Source organism: Magallana gigas, chromosome 3 (assembly GCF_963853765.1).
Source record: "Magallana gigas chromosome 3, xbMagGiga1.1, whole genome shotgun sequence".
NCBI lineage: Eukaryota > Metazoa > Mollusca > Bivalvia > Ostreida > Ostreidae > Magallana > Magallana gigas.
In genome coordinates, this window is record NC_088855.1 from 48,476,011 (window position 1) to 48,495,588 (window position 19,578).

General features: G+C 37.0%; 1 protein-coding gene across 3 annotated transcripts; it reads right to left on the reverse strand.

Annotated features, from left to right (window-relative positions):
* Positions 1–495: 495 nt before the first annotated feature.
* LOC117680637 (protein virilizer homolog) lies at positions 496–19,416 on the reverse strand. Of its 3 annotated transcripts, none has more exons than XM_034483042.2 (40): positions 19,335–19,416; positions 18,440–18,552; positions 18,007–18,093; positions 17,836–17,884; positions 17,530–17,671; positions 16,227–17,231; positions 15,972–16,060; positions 15,730–15,807; positions 15,544–15,621; positions 15,135–15,280; positions 14,909–14,988; positions 14,564–14,724; positions 14,218–14,433; positions 14,041–14,129; positions 13,782–13,947; positions 12,621–12,718; positions 12,137–12,311; positions 11,520–11,634; positions 11,075–11,224; positions 10,669–10,809; positions 10,251–10,454; positions 10,048–10,133; positions 9,765–9,911; positions 6,624–6,719; positions 6,462–6,534; positions 6,209–6,345; positions 5,416–5,615; positions 5,101–5,298; positions 4,901–5,009; positions 4,739–4,810; positions 4,479–4,639; positions 3,980–4,244; positions 3,748–3,844; positions 3,146–3,425; positions 2,781–2,842; positions 2,482–2,684; positions 2,047–2,179; positions 1,570–1,672; positions 1,246–1,362; positions 496–840 (listed from the first exon to the last, which is right to left on the reverse strand). In XM_034483042.2, the coding sequence occupies exons 1-40, from the start codon at positions 19,404–19,406 to the stop codon at positions 768–770; spliced, it is 6,066 nt and encodes a 2,021-aa protein (XP_034338933.2). In that variant the 5' UTR covers positions 19,407–19,416; the 3' UTR covers positions 496–767. The 3 variants fall into 3 exon arrangements, with proteins under 3 accessions (XP_034338933.2, XP_034338932.2, XP_034338931.2); XM_034483041.2 differs by having other exon boundaries at positions 1,246–1,359; positions 12,131–12,311; XM_034483040.2 differs by having other exon boundaries at positions 12,131–12,311.
* Between the last annotated feature and the right edge of the window lie 162 nt (positions 19,417–19,578).

Below are 19,578 nucleotides of genomic sequence, written 5' to 3' on the forward strand. Positions count from 1 at the left end.
GAATGATTTCATTTGACATATAATATAAAATATTGATGCTTACAAAAAGACTAGTTAAATTATAAAAATTTGAATCTATCATGTCCTGTGACTTTTTTTTATGACAGTAAATCACCATTTGGACATCTAATTGCATTGATAAATTCTTTATATCAACACTTATTTCTTTATCCAACTTCGTAGCATAGTGGTGATGGCATCAAACTGATAACCTGCAGATTCTGAGTTTAAATACAACTGGGAAATGTTTGTATTGCACAGAGGAGTCTTAGATTAGGGTTTAGACTTCAAAAGCCCACTTCCACGCTTTCTTTTACACTTTTTTGTACACTTCACGTCATGAAGCTTATATAAATTAAAAAATTTAATACATGATATTAGTCTTACTATGATGTTTATTGATGATGTAATCAGCTCCTTCCTCAAACTGTCAACAGGGGCTGATTTAAATCAAACCAATTTACAATTTTAGGTAAGAAAAAAACCTGAACCTGGTTATCATAAAGGATAGAATCCCTTTATTTAAAACTTGCTAAAAAGATTTGATTTCTTATAGTTCAATTAATAAAATTGGTACAGTCAAAATACCAGTCTTATAGTATTGATTTTACACAAATAGTTATTGAATTTGACAGACCTTAAGCAAGTTATCCACTTATACACAACAGAAAACACTAACAAAGATTAGCTGCTGTCTCTAACACAACATATTACAAGCACAAACATCTGCAGAAAAAGCCTGTTATCTGGGAGACTTCCTCAGGGTGTCACTTGGTGAAGGATCTGGCATGTCTTCCCCGGTCAGAATTGTCCCTAGGGCCACGGAAATCACCCATAAACCTAAAACACATCACATTGATACTGCATCTCAAAACAACAGAAATCAAGGCTTAACAATTTATCTTGATATTAATGTGTGGTGTTGTTCAATTTTGAGACATTCTAAATAGAATTGTATGATTGGCAAAATAAATACATGTACCATAAAATACCAATGTTATTAACATTGAATTTATTCATTAAGTTAAAGACTTTAATAAATCATCCCCATAAATGATTTTTAAAGGTATGTAACGGGTTTGAAATAAACATACATATCATAATGTATTTTAATGGTTTAAACTGCTCAAGGGTTCTTTCTACATCCTTAAGGTTAAGACAATCAAGCATAACCCATTACGTGCCCCATATTTTATGTACCCATAACAGTGGATCTACAGTGTACATGTTGGAGATGAAACCTACCTTCCTGCTTGTTGGTTGTTGTCTCTAGGGTGATACAAATTGCTTCCATCTTGTCCCCCAAAACGGAAGTCCCGTCCTGTGTTCATCGGTCTCTCTGCTGATACAGGGTGAAGGCTACTACAACGAAAAATTATACTCTACGTAAGTCAGGCTTCTAGGCTATGAGGCCATAAAACATAGATGTGTTAACTTTTGATCACAGTCTTACTTTAACATAAAAATATCAATAGTGGAAAAGTGAGCCTAAGATTACTATGAGCTTTAGTAATTCATGGCTCCCATGGTTGATTTGTTTCTGTGTTATAGGTCTATATTCCTACTTACACCCTGCCGAAGCTCTCGAAGCTTTGGTTGGGCCGGCTGTTGATGTAATCTCCTCCCCTGTTTCCACCGCTAGTGCTGATGGCATTCACTCCCCCTCCACCTACTACAAGTTAACATTAACATGTAGGAAACAGTAGATTGTAAGAATTACCTTCTTAAAAGTTAACAAGCAACAATGGACCATCAATTAGATAAACAGTTGTCATCTATTAGTGCATGACTACTACAGTACATGTGGGATTGACACATATATATTAGATTGTAAAAATAACATCAATCATAATCGAATGTATGTTTCTAAGGTTACATGGAATACTGTTTTTTTCCCATACATCAGACCCTTTTTCATAACTGCAAAGAAAATATATTTAATGCTAAATGATGAGAATGATATCACTTGTATTGTTATAGAAGCCAAAACGGTTTGGAGGTTAGTGGTTCAAAATGACATCTAAATGACTTTAGCTTTTTCCTTACTGTAAATATTATTGGATTCGCGTCTGGCATAATTTCCCGGAGGGGTGAAAAAACTGTTTCTACCCCTGTTTCCACGGTTACTTCCCCTGTCAAAGGAACCACCTCTTCCTCTTCCTGTGTTTCTGGTACCATCCTAAAGAAATAACCATATTCTAAATTGAAAGCAGTGGTCTAAAAATGCACCTTTGCAAGTCAAGGGTTTGACATCTAAAGTCTACTCTACTTTAAAGTATAAACTCTTTGCTTGAAAAGATGATGTAATGATTTGGACAAACTTCAAGCATCCTATCTTTTAAGTACTCAATGTTTTAGGAAGATATTTCAAGACTATCTACTGAAAATTCAATCCTGAATAGTTAAGGATATCAATATTTTTAGAACTTGTAACCAAATAATGGATCACATCCTATGCAGATTCAAGTAAATGTGTTTTACCCTCTGTATGAGAGAATCCACCCTTCTGATTGGTAACACAGCATTGGAGTTGATCTCGTTTTGACCTTTCTCCAGCTTCATGAAGTCATCTACGTGCATGGATGGGGGCCGGCTTGTGTTGGGAGTCCTAGTCCGGAAGGAGTCCATCCTACCACCCCCTCCCATCATCCCCCGGGCGATCCCTCGACCTCTCATTGGGGCCACTAAGGGGTACATGAAATACATTACTCCATTAGGACTTGAAAAGTAACCAAAAATAAAAAATTTGAATATTTTAAACCCAAAAATCTAAATCTCACCAAATGGTCTCTTTGCACCTCTGCCTCTGTAAATACTGATTTCTTGTGATTTTCTTCTGTCCCTACAAAAAAATATATACCTGTTACTTAAGTAAACATATTGAACAAACGCACAGGGTATAAAGGTTAATATATTACTTAGTTTGTATATCTCTTTCTTACTCTTTCTTCTTTATTACTTCTTTTTACACATCTTTTTCTTTCCCTATCTTGTTAATAACTTTACTTTTCTACTCCTCTCCCTCTCTTTATCATGTTTTTTTTTTTTTTACATCTTGCCCTTACCCTATCTTGTTAATAACTCTACTTTTCTACTCCTCACCCTATCTTTATCATGTTCTGTTTTTTTTACATCTTGCCCTTACCCTATCTTGATGCGTCTGGGTTTGGTGACCTCCACCTGTGACGTGATGACCGTCTTTTTGAGCTCTTCCTCCAGGTTGAACTCTGGGCAGTACCTCCTACACATGTCCTGCATGTCGGCCATAGTCAGGTCCGGCTCTATGTCTGCCACATCTAGCGAGGGATTGGACAGCCAGTACTCGGGGTTCAGTCGGTCGTCCTCCACCTCTGTCACCACGTACACTGCCCGCTTACTGTACAGGTAAGCCAGTGACTCCTGCACAGGTGGGGGCTCCATCAACACTGCAAGGAAACCAGGGGTCAATGTTTAAATGGTATCACAAAGAGAGCAGAAAGATAGTTTGACCTTGAACTTGCTCAAATGACCCTTGGTCAAAATCAAGATGCACCCTCACTCAGGTCATAAGCAATCTTTGTTTGAAGTAAAAACTTCCAATGTTTCTCCATAAGAAAGATTTGGACCATACACCACTGCACAGACAGACATACAGGCAAGGTGATTCCTATACATCCCGCAAACTTTGTTTGCAGGGGGTATAAAAATCTTTAAAAATAGACAATCCATCAAGAAAGCGGTATATGAAAATAATATGTATATTAGTACCTTTTTTCTCCTTTGCTTCTGGTTCCCTCAACATCTTCATCAGTCCTGTCATACTTTCATACAAACTCTCCAGTGTCTCCTCATCTTCTGCACTCTCCTGTCACCAACAAACAAACAAACATGTCATCTAAAGGATTTGATGGTTTTTCATTTTTCATCATTTACTTCATTCCTATAGACTGTATTCTATTGGTAATGATTCCTCTGTAATATTTGTGGGTGACTTTCCTACCTCCACAAGTTTCTCCAGGTCCAGCAATGGGTGGTTCTCCATGCTCGGGTTCCAGGACAGGACCTCTTGGAGCTCCTGTTGAGAGAGGGTGTAGGTCCGAGGGGGAGTCAGCGTCTCGTCCAGCGGCTGTTTCACTGTCATCAGCAAACGCAGGAATTCCAACAGTGTGGAGAGAGTGGACAGACAGTCGGAGCTGTCCTTGCTAAAGGTTGTGTTGATCCGCACCATCAGACGACCAATGGCTGTCGTCTTCTGCTCCAACACACTGAAGGAATGTTAAACAAAATTATTAATATTACATCCACAATGAATTGCACTTGTACAGTTTGTATTACATGCATTACATACTCATTATCTACCTTGTAGCATGCATTCTACAGAATGATACAGGTTTCATTCATAATAAATTCCACATCCATAATTTGTATTATATGCTGTACCTATTATCACCTTGTAAATTGCATTATACCTTGAGCTCCAGTAGAGAGTACATACATACCTCTTCAAGTAGTAAAATCCATAGTCATGGTCTGTCAACATGACCAGGGTGCGGACACAGGGCAAAATGGAGGCGTAGCTGTGGTCAGCACTGCCCATGTGATCCAGCAGGGCGGTGGTGATCTGGGTCATGTAGTTACCATTGGGCAGGGCATAGGCAATCTATGACATCAATGGATGATCAATGCTCACGTTAACATTGTGTTAACATACAAAAATGTACATAATGCAATTATATATTAGCTGCAGCTATAGTTTTACCTGGTCTTGAATAGAAATGTTTTCTCCCATAACAAGAGCAACCTCAGGGTCACACAAACTCTGGATGATGGACTACAATAAAAAGCCATGTCAAGGTAGAGTTCAAAACATCTTCAATTCTTTAAAAATAACAAAAGTGACAGTTGTAGAATACAAACTTACCACAATACACTCCTGACTGTTCACATGAGGGTTTGTCTCACACACAGTGTTGAGGATCTCCAACATCTGAGGCAAGAGGTCTCCATACTTTGATGTATCTGAATCCACACTACAGTGACAGAAATACATGTATGTGTAGAGCAAAGAATTTCTTACAATAAATGTTGAATGCTTTAACCGTTAATTGTATGTCAGCATACCTATTCTGGGTCATCAGCTGCAGGGCTGCACATTTCACTGAAGGCTGAGATAAAACATAGGCAAGTAGATTTAGCATTTTGCTGGCATAAGGGGAGGCAATTCTCTCCATCTTTTCCTCAGTAGTCTCCCCTTCATCCTTTTTTTCTGGGGGTCGTCTCAATGTGGCAAAACTCATCACAACCATGTCCAATATACACCTGAAACATAAAGTATGGAAAATTTAATGAATTTTTCAAACATACATTACATCTCATTTCAAAGTGTTTCTAATATATTTAGATACATGTACATGTATGAAAGAACTCTCAGCCTACCTAGCCACCATTATAGCACTGGCTGCCGATAGATCAGAGAGCTGCCAGCAGACTCTGCGTAGAACAAGTTGTAATGGCTGACAGGTGGATGTGGCCAGAATCTGGATCATTTCCTGGACCTGCTGACTCAGACAGTGAAGGTGGATGCTCCACAGCTTCCTGTTGTTGACCGTTGCACTCACTTCCTCCTCTGTCAGAGACTGTAACAAGATTCTTTTCAATTACCAGTATCCTGTCAGAGACTGTACAGAACGTGACCAAGATCATTTCAATTATCCTCTTGTCAATCTAAAAACTTTCATATCTGACTATGTTTAGAAAATAGGTATTAAATATAAGCTGTATTTACAGTAATCCACCAAATATAATTTGCACTTTATTTCCAGGATTTTTTACTTTGAGAAAGAGGTGCGTATTAAACATCCTTATAGGATTTTGACACATTCTTTTCCGAGGCAAAGCACAGGATTTCACACTACCGTATTACCTGTGCTGACCACCGACAGAGCCGATACCCACCATACATCATATCATTACTTCATTATCACATTAATATTATCATTTAACCCTTCAGAAAACGCTTAACACCTTGGTTATCTCTGCTTTCTTAATACTGTTTGGTAAATTTTTTGGATGCATATTATACATCCAACTTGCTTTTTTTCACCCCTTTAAGACCCAAAGTGGGGGTTGCTTATAAAACATAATTGCATATTATATTCACCGGATAACGGTAACAGTCTAAGATGTACATTTAGCTGATTGTACTCTGACTTCTTCCTTTTCCCCTTACCTCTCTTGTCTGTATGGGGAGGGGCAGAGGTAACATCTCGGATAGGATCAACAATCCACTCAGGTACGTGTAGGGGGCCTTTGTTGTGTACTTAATCAACTCCTTCAGGGTCTTTGTCCATAAACTCTCACTTAAGGCTGAAAAAAACATCCGAATGAAACCCTCAAATGCCCGTGTATCAAAACTTTCATATTAACATTTTAATCAATTATTTCTTAAAACAGATTTCTGTAAACGTAATCGCTTTGTTTACCTTCATCTGTCTCTGCCTGGGTCGGTAGAGGCTGTGTGTAGGCCAACAGGGTATCCAGGATCATCTTCTGTATCTAGTTAGAGGAAATAGTGGGACATGATTAATGTCTATTTTACTGCACCAACATAGATAATAATGATCTGTTGGATTGAATGAACATACCTCCTGAAGTTCCTCCATGTGATTAGAAGACAATGGAACAGAACACAGAACTGTGTGTAACTCAAACAGGACAGGTAAACCAGTCAGGTCCTTAAACTACAACACAAAATACACCTGTATTAATTCACACAGTGTAACTCATACAGGACAGGTAAACCGGTCAGGTCCTTAAACTACAACACAAGATACACATGTATTAATTCACACAGTGTAACTCATACAAGACAGGTAAACCGGTCAGGTCCTTAAAGGGACTTGGACACAATTTGACTTAAAATTTTCAAATTTTGTTTTTCCATTTTCAATGTTTATACTGATAAATATAGAAGTTTATAATGCTATGTCAAAATTTCAAAGTCAAATATCAAGTTATAAGCAAAGATACAGAGTTCATAATTCTTTGTTTTGTAAACAAAGCTCGAATATTGTCATTTTTACATATGTGTTGTATTTGTGAAAGTTTCAATCAAATGTATCTTTCTTTTGTTGATAATAGTATTTTTGAAGTTATTGAGTAAGTTTAAAATGTGTTTTACATGTCATTTTGTCTAAGAAATGGTAATTCTCTACATTACATTTTTTGTTAACAACTATAAGACTCGAGCTTTGTTTACATAACAATCAATTTTTACCTCTGTATCTCACTTGTATCTTGACTTTAACATTCAATATTTTGGTCAATCATTTAAAATGCACCAGTAAACCATTCTATACATTAAAAATGAAAATAAAATTTTTGATCTCAAATCGTGTCCAAGTCTCTTTAAACTACAACACAAAACAACTGTGTTAAGAGACAAAGCATACTTTTATTAATACATGTCAAACCTTTTTTAAAATTATCTCATGTAGTAATACTCCCATTAATAACACCCTGACACTTGATAAATACCATACTTTCAACTAAGCATACTCATTTTTAATGTAAAAAATTATGACATTTGGTTTGTGATTTCAAGAGGATAAGAGACAAAACAAGAGGCCCATGGGCCACATCGCTCACCTGAACAACAGTTCCTTGTAACATTCTATTTCCTAGCATATGTTATTTTTATTTTAAAACTTTGAACCCCTTTCTGGGGCCCCAGTATTGGTCCGGGGTTTATGGTTGGCTTTAACAACTACACTAGTTGAGGACCCTTGCATTGTAATCTCATAAACTGTAGCATTGTAGTTCTCAAGAAGAAAATTTTTAAACATTTTCGATATATATTTCTATGTTAAACTTTGAACCCCACTTGAGGCCTCAGTATTGGTCTGGGGGTCTTGGGGCCCCAGTATTAGTTCGGGGGTCACGGTTTTACCAATTTAGAATCTACAATAGCCAATGATGCTTGCATCTCACAAACTGTTGCAATGTAGTTCTTGAGAAGAAGATTTTTAAACATGTTCCCTATATATTTCTATGTTAATTTTGAACCCCTTCTTGGGCCCCAATATTAGTCTGGGGGTCACGGCTTCCACAATTTAGAAAGTTTACAATTTGAGAATGCTTGCATAGTAATCTCACAAATTGAAGCATTGTAGTTCTCCTCCATTAGATTTTTAAACATGTTCCCTCCTATCTTTTTATGTGAAACATTGAACCCCTTCTCCTGGAGCCCCAGTATTAGATCGCTTCTATAATTTAAATTTTTCATTATTTGAGGATCCAAGTAAAGTAATCTCACAAAGAATGACATTGTAGTTCTCGAGAAGATTTTTTTAAAACATGTTTCCTATCTATTTCTATGTTAAACTTTGAACCCTTCTTGATGCCCCAGTATTAGTCCAGGGGTCATGATTTTAACACTTTAGAATCTACAATTGCCAAGGATGTATGCATAGTAATATCCCAAACTGTTGCAATGTAGTTCTTGAGAAGAAGATTTTTAAACATTTTTCTTATATATGTTAAACTTTGAACCTCGCCTGGGGGCCCAGTTTTTGCCAGGGGGTCACAATTTTAACAATTTAGAATCTTAATTATACATACAAGCTTATGTATCAATATTGGCAATTTTGGTGCTGTGGTTCTTGAGAAGAAGATTTTAAAACATTTATCATATTTATTTCCATGTTAATCTTTGAACCCCGTTTGGAGCCCCAGATTTAGTACGGGGGTCATGATTTTTACAATTTAAAATCTTCACTATATATACAAGCTTTTGTGTAAATATTGGCATTTCTGGTGCAGTGGTTCTTGAGAAGAAGATTTTTAAACATTTTTCCAATGTATTTCCATGTTAAATTTTGAACCCCGCCTGGGGCCCCAGTTTTGGTCCGGGGGTCATGATTTTTACAATTTAGAATATTCACTATATATTCAAGCTTTTGTGTAAATATTGGCATTTCTGGTGCAGTGGTTCTTGAGAAGAAGATTTTTAAACATTTTGCCAATGTATTTCCATGTTAAATTTTGAACCCCGCCTGGGGCCCCAGTTTTGGTCCGGGGGTCACTATTTTTACAATTTAGAATATTCACTATATATACAAGCTTTTGTGTAAATATTGGCATTTCTGGTGCAGTGGTTCTTGAGAAGAAGATTTTTAAACATTTTTCCAATGTATTTCCATGTTAAATTTTGAACCCCGCCTGGGGCCCCAGTTTTGGTCCGGGGGTCACTATTTTTACAATTTAGAATCTTCACTATATATACAAGCTTTTGTGTAAATATTGGCATTTCTGGTGCAGTGGTTCTTGAGAAGAAGATTTTTAAACATTTTTCCAATGTATTTCTATGTTAAATTTTGAACCCCGCCTGGGGCCCCAGTTTTGGTCCGGGGGTCACGATTTTTACAATTTAGAATATTCACTATATATACAAGCTTTTGTGTAAATATTGGCATTTCTGGTGCAGTGGTTCTTGAGAAGAAGATTTTTAAAGACATGCACCCTATTTTCACTGTTTCGTAATTATCTCCCCTTTAAAAAGGGTTGAACCCTTTATTTTAACAATTTAGAATCCCCTTTTCATAAGGATGCTTTGTACCAAGTTTGGTTAAATTTGGCCCAGAGGTTTTTGAGAAGAAGTCAAAAATGTGAAAAGTTTACAGACGGACGGACAGACGGACGGACGGACGGACGACGGACAACGGGTGATCAGAAAAGCTCACTTGAACCTTCGGTTCAGGTGAGCTAAAAAACCCTTTCTTTATTACCTGTGTGGCCCTGGCCTTGATGAGATACTGTAGGGTGTGTTGTACAATTTCTAGGGTGGGCTTCACCACAGACAGGTGGTAAGTGATCTGCTCCGAGCTCTGGATGATTCCTCTCTGCCAGGGACGTAGCAGGATCTCAGACACTTTCTGTAACAGGAAGCAATAACTTTATACATTCCTTCATCACAGGCATCAAAGCAATTTTTCATTCCAGATTTATACACTTTTGGCAGCACTCATCCCCTCTGCTGATACATCTGTGTTGAAAAACCCAGTGTCTTACCTGTAATATTGTTGTACAGATACTGAGGCAATCCAGGCCATACATTTCAACCAAGGCATACTTATACTTCAGCTCCTCTGATACTTCTATTAACAAAAGTAAAAACAAACCTTAAGAGATTTCCAACAAATATCTTACATTTCATTAATCTGACAGAGAAATTTATCAAAAAAATGTCTATTTATGTCATATGTTGGACTAACCATCTGGGTAGGGATTTTCTGGGGCTATAGAAATATAGCGCAGGGTCCTCATGGTTGTGATGAGGCTCCGAGGGACTTTCTGGAGGTCCTCGGTGTACTGTTTGAGGTGACCTACAACTGCTGCCACGCCATCTTGTGTCAAATCAGTGACAGTTTTAAAGGGAAGCAACCACTCCTGCATCTCTAACAATTTGCTACTGAAATCTGGAATGACAAATTTATGTAAGTTATTATTTACATGTAAAATCTTGTTTTATATAACTTCTAAATCTTGTAACGTGGGTCGAAACAAATGTACATTTTTCACATAAATTGTTTTATAAGTATTTCAAGCTATCTCTACAGACACTGTAAAACATTCTTCAGCTAGTTACGCTGACATAGTAACTCTACTCCTACTGACAGGAGCTAGCCTTACCCTCCTCACTCAGGGCCACCAGTCTGGGTCCGTAGGTCTCCATCAACCCCATGTTAGTGGAGTGTCTGATGATCATCAGCAACAGAGACATGGTGTACGCCACCACAACGGACTTCTTTCTCTTGTCCTTGTCATCTTCACCTGTAACCAATAAATTACAAGTCCATGAACTGGGATGTATTTCCTCATAAAATCAATAGAGGCAGTGACAATAATAAACATGACCACAAGAGACCCAAAATTCAATAATCCCTAATAGCTTTCCCCTTCCCTCATATTACAGTAACCCATCCATTACCTTTCTTTGACTCCTCTCACTCACATCCATGTCAAGAAGAGATATTAATATAAATTGTTGAGCTAGTTTTATGAATTGTTGAAAATAAATATAGTTAAGTTAACTTACCTTTCTTTTCCACCAGCTGCAGGAGAGTCTCCAGATTGGTGTCCATGCTGACAACCTGTATCACGGTCTGCCGACCCTGGGGGGTCGTAGTGATCGTGTACAGCTCATGGAGCGTTGGGATGATGTCAGAGTTTTCCTGTTTCTCTGGGGCTAGAGAGTTAAAGTGTTCGATTCAATCATCAAATTGATCCATTCATTTACTTTATATATTAGACAGGAATAACCACTAATTGTAATATGGAACAAGCACATCTTGGAATAGAGAAAAGTTTTCAAGGAAAAATATCTCAGTTTTCATTGAGGTCATATTGATCTGATTTTGACTGAAAAACACTGTTTTTAGCAAAAACATTTTTGTAGATTTTGGTAAAAACATGTAAATGTTTTGAAAAACTTTTTTTATTGCTTCTAGACAAAAATGAAATCAATACACATGTGCATGTACCTCTGTTCAGAAAATTGCGGATGACGTCAATACACTGCAGAGTTTTAAGATAGGCCACCATCTCCACCCCCAGGTGCTGTATCGGGTTCTCTTCTCCATCGTCCTGTCCATCATCCTGTCAATCAAAGTCAATCATATCATTCCACTAATCAAAAGTTTCAAAACATTTCCATTAAGCAATGGAAAGTTAATCTAAGATATCATGTCAGTGATTGTAAAAACAAAATACATGTACATCATCCTTCTTTTATACAAAACGACATATAATCAACATATAATATGTCATTTGATTTCATTTTGACTGTATGCCAACATGGTGATGTCAATAAACCATTGAATTGAATTGAATATAATAAGGTCAAATATGTCCTCAATTTATATTCATACAATTCATATGTCAATTTATTTAATCAAATTCCAACAAACCAACAGCATATAAAAGTACTTATATTAAGTATTTGGCATTGATAAGAAAAATATAGTTTTAGTGTCAAAGACAAGAAAAATTAATAGGATGGATTAGATGAGATGTGGCAGAAGTGGTAATCCAGAAGTGTGTACAAAAACAGGTTGTTCAAAGCCACTTCTCACAAAGCAGTGATTTCACGTACATATACCTGTAACAGACACTTGATGATGCCGTTTGTTACATCCTTCCTGGAGAAGAGGAACCTCAGGCCGTGGAGAGTCTGGAGCAGGGACCGAATCAGGTCCTGGACGGCCGCAAATAACTGTGGGTGACCAAAGGTTAGGGGGCTAGACAGCAGGTAAAACACGCATTCTAGGGTCCCACTGGAACACATGTATGAAGAGCACAAGCAATCCATTAAAAATCTGACTTTGATCTGTTCCCATAATTTTATGTGGCAAAATTGAAGGAACAATAGCCTTGTTTTAATCAGATTGGAGCATATGCCATTAATAACAAAGCTAAATTAACTCATTACATAGAGATAACAGATGTAAACATTGTACAAGTAGTTTCTTAGTTCTACAGTAGTCTTAAATCAAAGAAATCATATCTAAAATCTATGTATGAAACTGAGTATAATTTCAATTTATTCATTTCCCTTTCTGGATAGAAGTCCCTTAGATACTGACCAAGATTTCACTGTGTGATACAGTCCAGGGTAGGGGTCTATTGCAGGAGGTTTCTTGGAATACATGGCTTTTCCTGGCAAACTTCTACTAGACTGAGCCTTCAAAATGACCCCCCAAAAAATACATTTAAATTGAAAAAATAATTCTACATCAATTTTCAATCTTAAAATACATGTAATTTGAAGATCACCCATCATGCATATCATATGTTATACAGGTAACTCTCGATGGCTCGAACTTCGATCGCTCGAAGTTCTTGATCTCTCGAAGTGACTTTAGGGTCCAAATTTTTTGTCCTATATAACTAAGCAAATTTACTCTTGATTTCTTGAACTCTTGATCTCTCGAAACCCTTGATCCCTCGAAATCAAACTGCAGTCCCGTTGTTCATAATCTATAGTTTCTTACTCTCTATACATCTAAGTCACGTGTATTTCCAAGCGCTATACCTAATTAACACCTACTTGCCACCAGGCGTTAGATGCGAGACCCGTGTCAAGGGTTGTTTTTTCAGGCGACACTTGTCATGCAAGGTGATAATTGTTTGATGACTGCCCATACCGATACCTAATCTATAATCAACACCAACCGTTTTACGATAATTTGGAGACGCAATGAAAATGAGAAATTAATTGAGACGAAACAATAATATTGAGCCATGGTCAAATTTTAGAATTATAAAACTGTAAAAATTATGCTTATCAGCACCATTGTCATTATAATTATTGCTGAACAACTTCCTACAGCTGGTGAAGGACTCGTACAGTGGGAACAATGGGTGATACTCAGTTACCACATGAAATGTCGATCGTCTCGCAGTAGAGTGGTACTGAGCAATCTGGTCTTAATGTGATGCATAAAATAAGTAATTATTATGAATTTATTCAATAGTTGTTTGTATTTAGTTTAAAAAACATCAAGTTCTGTATATTTTAGTGGAAAGAAAACGTTGTTTAAGCACGTGCGTAAGGTTAGCACTAAATAAATGGCTTAATCATGACATCTGGTAAGACTAATTTTAAAACCCGTCGGTCAACCCGGAAAATTCTGAACTCTTGAAAACTCGAACTCTTGAAACCTCAAACTTTTTCCTCGGTCCCATGGACTTCGAGCTATCGAGAGTTACCTGTATTCCTGCCATTAACAATTATAGCTGCTTACAATGATGTATGGTGCTATCCTGAAGAGCTTGGTGGCCTCTTTAATGTAGGAGATAATACTATCCACAGTGACCTCACTGATGACCGACATTGGCGCCATCTCCTGGTCGGTGGATGTGTCAGGACGCTCCTCTTGTTTCCCTCCCTTGGAAGCTGCTTCCATCAAACTGCAAAATCATTCAGATAAAATATGGTTAATCTATAAAGATCTAGTGCATGTAGTTTTCTTTTAACATTAACTACCCAGTCACAAAACAAACCTTTTCACTTCTGTGTTCAACTTCCAGAGAACTTCATATGCATTGATCTTCTTTACTAATGCTTTCAAGGCCACAATTACTCTTATGTTCTGGGAAAAATACAGGTAATAATTAGCTGTAGTAATGTTTTGTAGCTGTAACTCTTTCAAAGACACTTCCCCTTAATTAATAAATTACCTGTTTTCCGAGCATCAAGGTAAGAATTCGTTGGAAACAAGTGTCCTTTTCACCCACTGCTTTGTTGAGCTGCTTGACATGCCTCCCCAAAAGCCACTGTATGCCATCCACAAAGAATGTGGTCTGGTCCAAGCTCCTCACAATTTGTAATTTCAGTGAGAAAGACATGTATGGAGATTCCATCAAAGACAGCAATTTAGTCTGCACATCTTTTTCCTACAAAAAAAAATGAATTCAATCCATGATGCATATCAACTAATTGTAGTAGCAAATATTTATCTTTTAAAGCAGAGTCTGGAACAAATGTTCTTAGTCTCCACATCTGGATCTATAAACAATGTCTGACCAGGGCCTGGATACATATATCTGGATCACAGGTACACAGAGCTCCAGCCAGCGTGGTGCCCATCTTAAGATGGCGGATTTTGAATGCACTCTCTGGCTGATTCATAGCCTTCTCTTCATCCAGTCCCTCCAGCGCCCAGTCAATGATGGTATCCAGGACATCTACAAGGAGAATATAATATTACCATTGTTATCCAGCTGTTCCATTATCTTATCAATCAATATTCATAAAACACAAGTCTAGTCCCTGTTGTAGAGGTAGATGCTTTGTTAGAAAATTGATGAACAAAAAAAAAACATTAAAAGTAATGACAAATAATAAAAAAAAGGCGTGCTTTAAAATTACCTGTCCTTTTTTCTTGAACAAGCAGCCATGACAGACCTTTGGGAAAATTGGAGGGGAGCTCTTCTAAGGCAATTACCCATCTAAATAATAACAGAAGACTATCAATTGCTGACTTATAATGACAAGTTAAACAGAATATATTGATTTCATTGTTATGATTTTCTCAATGTAAAGAAGAAAACAATTGCTGTGCCACTGAAGTACTGAAACTTGTTTATGTACTTACTTATCATAATGATCAGCTCCCAGGTACTGGTCAATCACAGACAGTATGACCTTGGCTTCTGGGGGACACTCCCTATGGCTATCCAGGGCTTTCTCTAATTTTTGTTTCTCTTGTTGATACTCAGTCAGAAACACATCAGGGAAGGTCTATCAAATATCACATTCAAAATATACATTTTCAATCATTTTATTGTTGCCACTTAAGCCATGAAAATTATGTAATCACAAAGCTGTAAGAAACAATGCCTTTTAATGAATGTTTAATTCATACATACAATTAAATGGCCTAACATACAGGAGCTTTCAATTTTGCTGACAGCTACTTTACTTGGAAATCAGTCACTTTTACTTTCTCTTAAACATGTACAGGAGAGTCAATACTAGTAACTTGAGGGTCAGATCAGACTTACAAGTAGGGGTGTACACTCCTTGGTAAATGGATTGAACATAGTTGGAAATGTACAAGACTCATCAATTTCCTGAAAGTCCTGAAAATATGTATAATTATATATTACACAGAATGACATCAGCAGTTTTATCTTTAATCAAACAAAATAGTATGATATAATCACCTAGTAAAATCAATGTATACAGACCTGTAATTCAGGGTCAATTTCATCCATGTTAGGTAGCTCATCACCAGAGGAAATGCTTTCATAGTCTCTATCAGCATCCTGATAAATCAAACAGGGTGTACAGGTTATCACTTTCATCACAGATGGAGATATGACAGTCAAACAGTGCATCAATTCATTATAAAAATCCTGTATATTGTTTATAAAAACATCTATTTTCAAATATTTGTTTAACAATTGTGATGAATAACAACATAGTGTACCTGGAGATCATCTTGATCCGAGTATCCCACAGCATCAGGAGACAGAGGCTCAAACAGGGTGTCATCTCCTACCTCATCTATCACTTCTCCTACAAACAATATATTACAAGGAATAAGTTGGAGTTATAGTAGTGTATAGTAGATCTCATGTACTTTATGTTTTATGACACTTTCATACTGACTTAAAATTTTTATTCAGATTAGTCCAATTTATGTTCTAACATTGTCCTTTTTTATTTCTTAAATATTACTAACCCGCCTCCATTATTTCCTCCTGTGTTGGAGATGGCTCCCTAAAGAACTGGGGTGAGGGGTCTCTAGGGTGTCTAGGAATGGGTCGTATAGGAGACTCAAGCTCTCGAGACTGTGACCGCGGTGACAAAGGAGTTTGCACAGGTGATCTTGGTGTTACGATATTTTGTCTTTCTGGTGTATATGACCTTGACCTAGATCTTATGGGTGTTCTTGACCTTGACCTAATTGGTGACCTTGATCTTCTTTGAGGCGACCTTGATCTTCTCTGTGGTGATCTAGAGTAAGATCTTGGAGAGTGTGACAAAGATCTCATTGATCGTCTGGGTGACCTTGAGGTTGATCGCCTTGGAGATCTTGAAGAAGTTCTTCTTGGTGACCTTGAACATGACCTTGACCTTGATCTGGACTGTGACCTTGACCATGATCTTCTCCTGGAGGGACTTCTGGGATAGTCTCTTGCTTCTGGCTCTATGAAATCCCTCTCCTTCTCTCTTGACCGTTCTCTTTCCCTTTCCCTGAACCTCTCCCATTCTTTTTGCCGATGCTCTCTGTCAACATCTCTCCTCACATCCCTGTCCCTTGAGTTTTCTCGCTCTCTACTGCCTCCTCTATAATCTCCCTCCTCATAAGATTTAGAACCAAACTGACCATCTTTTCCCTGTCTTGGCTCTCCTCTCGAGTCATAATGAGCATCCCGAGGTTCCAATCCCATGTTGGGACTTGCCATGAAATCTGGCCTGTGTGCAGCCCCCTGGTGATACTGATCTGGGTACACATCTGGTTTCGCCTGAGGTGGTATCCCAGGCTGGAGAATCCCCTGTGCTATGTGAGCCTGTGAGGGAGGGATGCCCGCTGAAGGGGAAATGATGGCGTGAGCGGCATGAGCAGCTGCCTGGGCAGCCTGCACCTGCTGGTTGATGTAGTCCAGGGGGTGCTGCTGCTGAGGTTTGGTTCCTTGTCTTGGTGGCTCCCAGTCAGAGCCCTGGCTTACTCGTAAGTCACCACCTTAAAATATAACAGTAGAGATACAAAGCACAATCAAGATACATGGCTCCCTCATAATTCATCACCATGTTTGTGCATGTTATACAACAATAAAGACACAGCATATTCAAAATATATGTACATTTCATAATTTAAGAAATTTGGAACAATATTTAACTGGAAATATAAGCAAAAATGAACTGACACAACATAAGCTTTATGATTTGCAGTTATATTATAGAAATATACGACAATATCTTGCAGAAAAAATAGCAAGAAAGAGCTGATACAAGAGCTGTTTGCTCTATAGCTGACTTACCTGTGCTTGGTTTGGCCCTGGGTTGGGGAGGGGGAGGGGGTGGAGGAGACAGCGTTTCTGGCTTAACCACAGTCATTGATCCATATATAGCCACTGTTAGTGTATTGTACCATCCTTTTAAAATCAATCCATCTGTTGGGACCTTATAAGAGAAGTTTTGTGTATAATAACAGTTTCATTATTGTTGGTTTTTTAAATAAAGATACATAACAGAGTCCACTTGATTTTTATCATGTCATCACAAAATCTAACTTGTTCAAACCAGTGTTGAGAGTAACAAAATATCTGAAATTGATAAAAACGTACCTCTGCATCAGTTTTCATTTGAATATCAACATTTTCTTTGTAATTTATGCTGCAAAAGCAAATATTGCAATATCAAATTAATGAATGTAATTCTTATCAAGGAAGATATTTTACATTTCAAAGAATATGAGTATGGAGTAAATAATGAATGGGATTTGATAAAATACTTACATTCCTAATTTTTCAAATGTTGCGGCGTTAGGTCTGTTTAAGTTGTTCACATACAACTCCAGAGAAAAAGAAGAAGGATTTGTAGCCCTAGAATTCAAAAGTAACAATTTATACACCATGGGGGGTAGTGCATTGCAACAAGACAAAAGAAACTTATCCCGTTTGGGACTCGTGCATCACTGGGGGGGGGAGGGGGGGGGGCTGTCAATGATATTTTTGGGAAAACTGAACATGCACAAACAATTCATCTGGTGTTTTAAACTTTCGATACTTCAACTTTTTCTTTATAAAGATTTGGAGAAGATACACATTCAATTAATGAAAAGGTTCATACTTAGCACTGAGATCAGGTTTTCGGTGGATTGAATATATATACAAATGAAGAGGCCTGTCAGTCTACATTGACATTTGTTAGCAATAGGAACACCCTTACCCTAATCTTACACCTCCTGGGACATCAGCTTGAACTTTAGTCTGCAGTGGAATAATTCTGACCTCTTGAATAAGGACCGGTCTTGGAAATTGAACAAGGTCTAAATTTAGCTCCTGCAAATATGTATTACAACAAACAAGGTTCAAATGAAAAAAAAAATTATCTATTTGGTTACCATTGGTAAAATAGGGGTACCATACAAGCGTTATAACCACCAAATGGAAGTCAGACTACAGTATTGATTTTAAAAACAATATACATGTACTGATAAAATTTCAATTCATTTATCATTTTCAATATTTAAATTGTTTATAATTATATTTTTGTTATTGTTGTATGAGCTGTAGATAGAATTTTCTATCTTTAAAATGACAGATGATCTACACTAGTACAGACCGGGTTTAAAAAATAAATTTCTCCCCTAAACTTGTTCTTAGCAAATGAAAATTTTTTTTGAGTTGTATCTCCTCTAAATTTTCATTTGATTGGTATCAAAAACCTACATAACATCGTTTCTCTTTAATTGCCCCATTTTACCCTATTCATTGTATTTGCAATGAAATCACTTCCACATTTATCACAAATGGGAAATAAATTTGAAGTGCAGAAAATAGAAAAAATGTATTTAAATTTTGCTAACAATATGGCAAATCTGCATTAAAATAGATGAAATGTAGCAACTATTGGTAAACATCTTTTCTGTAATTAAAAAATTTATAATTTGATGCACTTCAAACTAAATCCCATTATATCCCAAACGGGTTATTGGCCTTAAACCGAAACTATCATTCATTATCCCTTGAATGCACACGCTTCAAAGAAAGTCAATACGATACGTGCTTTGAAGATTTTGTGAAAAAAGAATTATTCATTGTTATTTCAAATTATCACAAACCTCTGCGTTTTCGTGTGAAAAAGTATCAAAAAACAACAGCTCTAATTCACTTTTCTGTCCGGTGTCCGCCATGCTTGGGGAAAGTAATTTTAAAACCAAACAATAAGGAAACTCCGGAAAACTACATCTAATATTTTTCACAGTGAATATATATCATTGATAGTATATGTGTTTTATTTAATCAATTTCTTTTTTTTAAGATACTGAAAATAAGATCATGATTTGCACCACAAGAACAGAACAA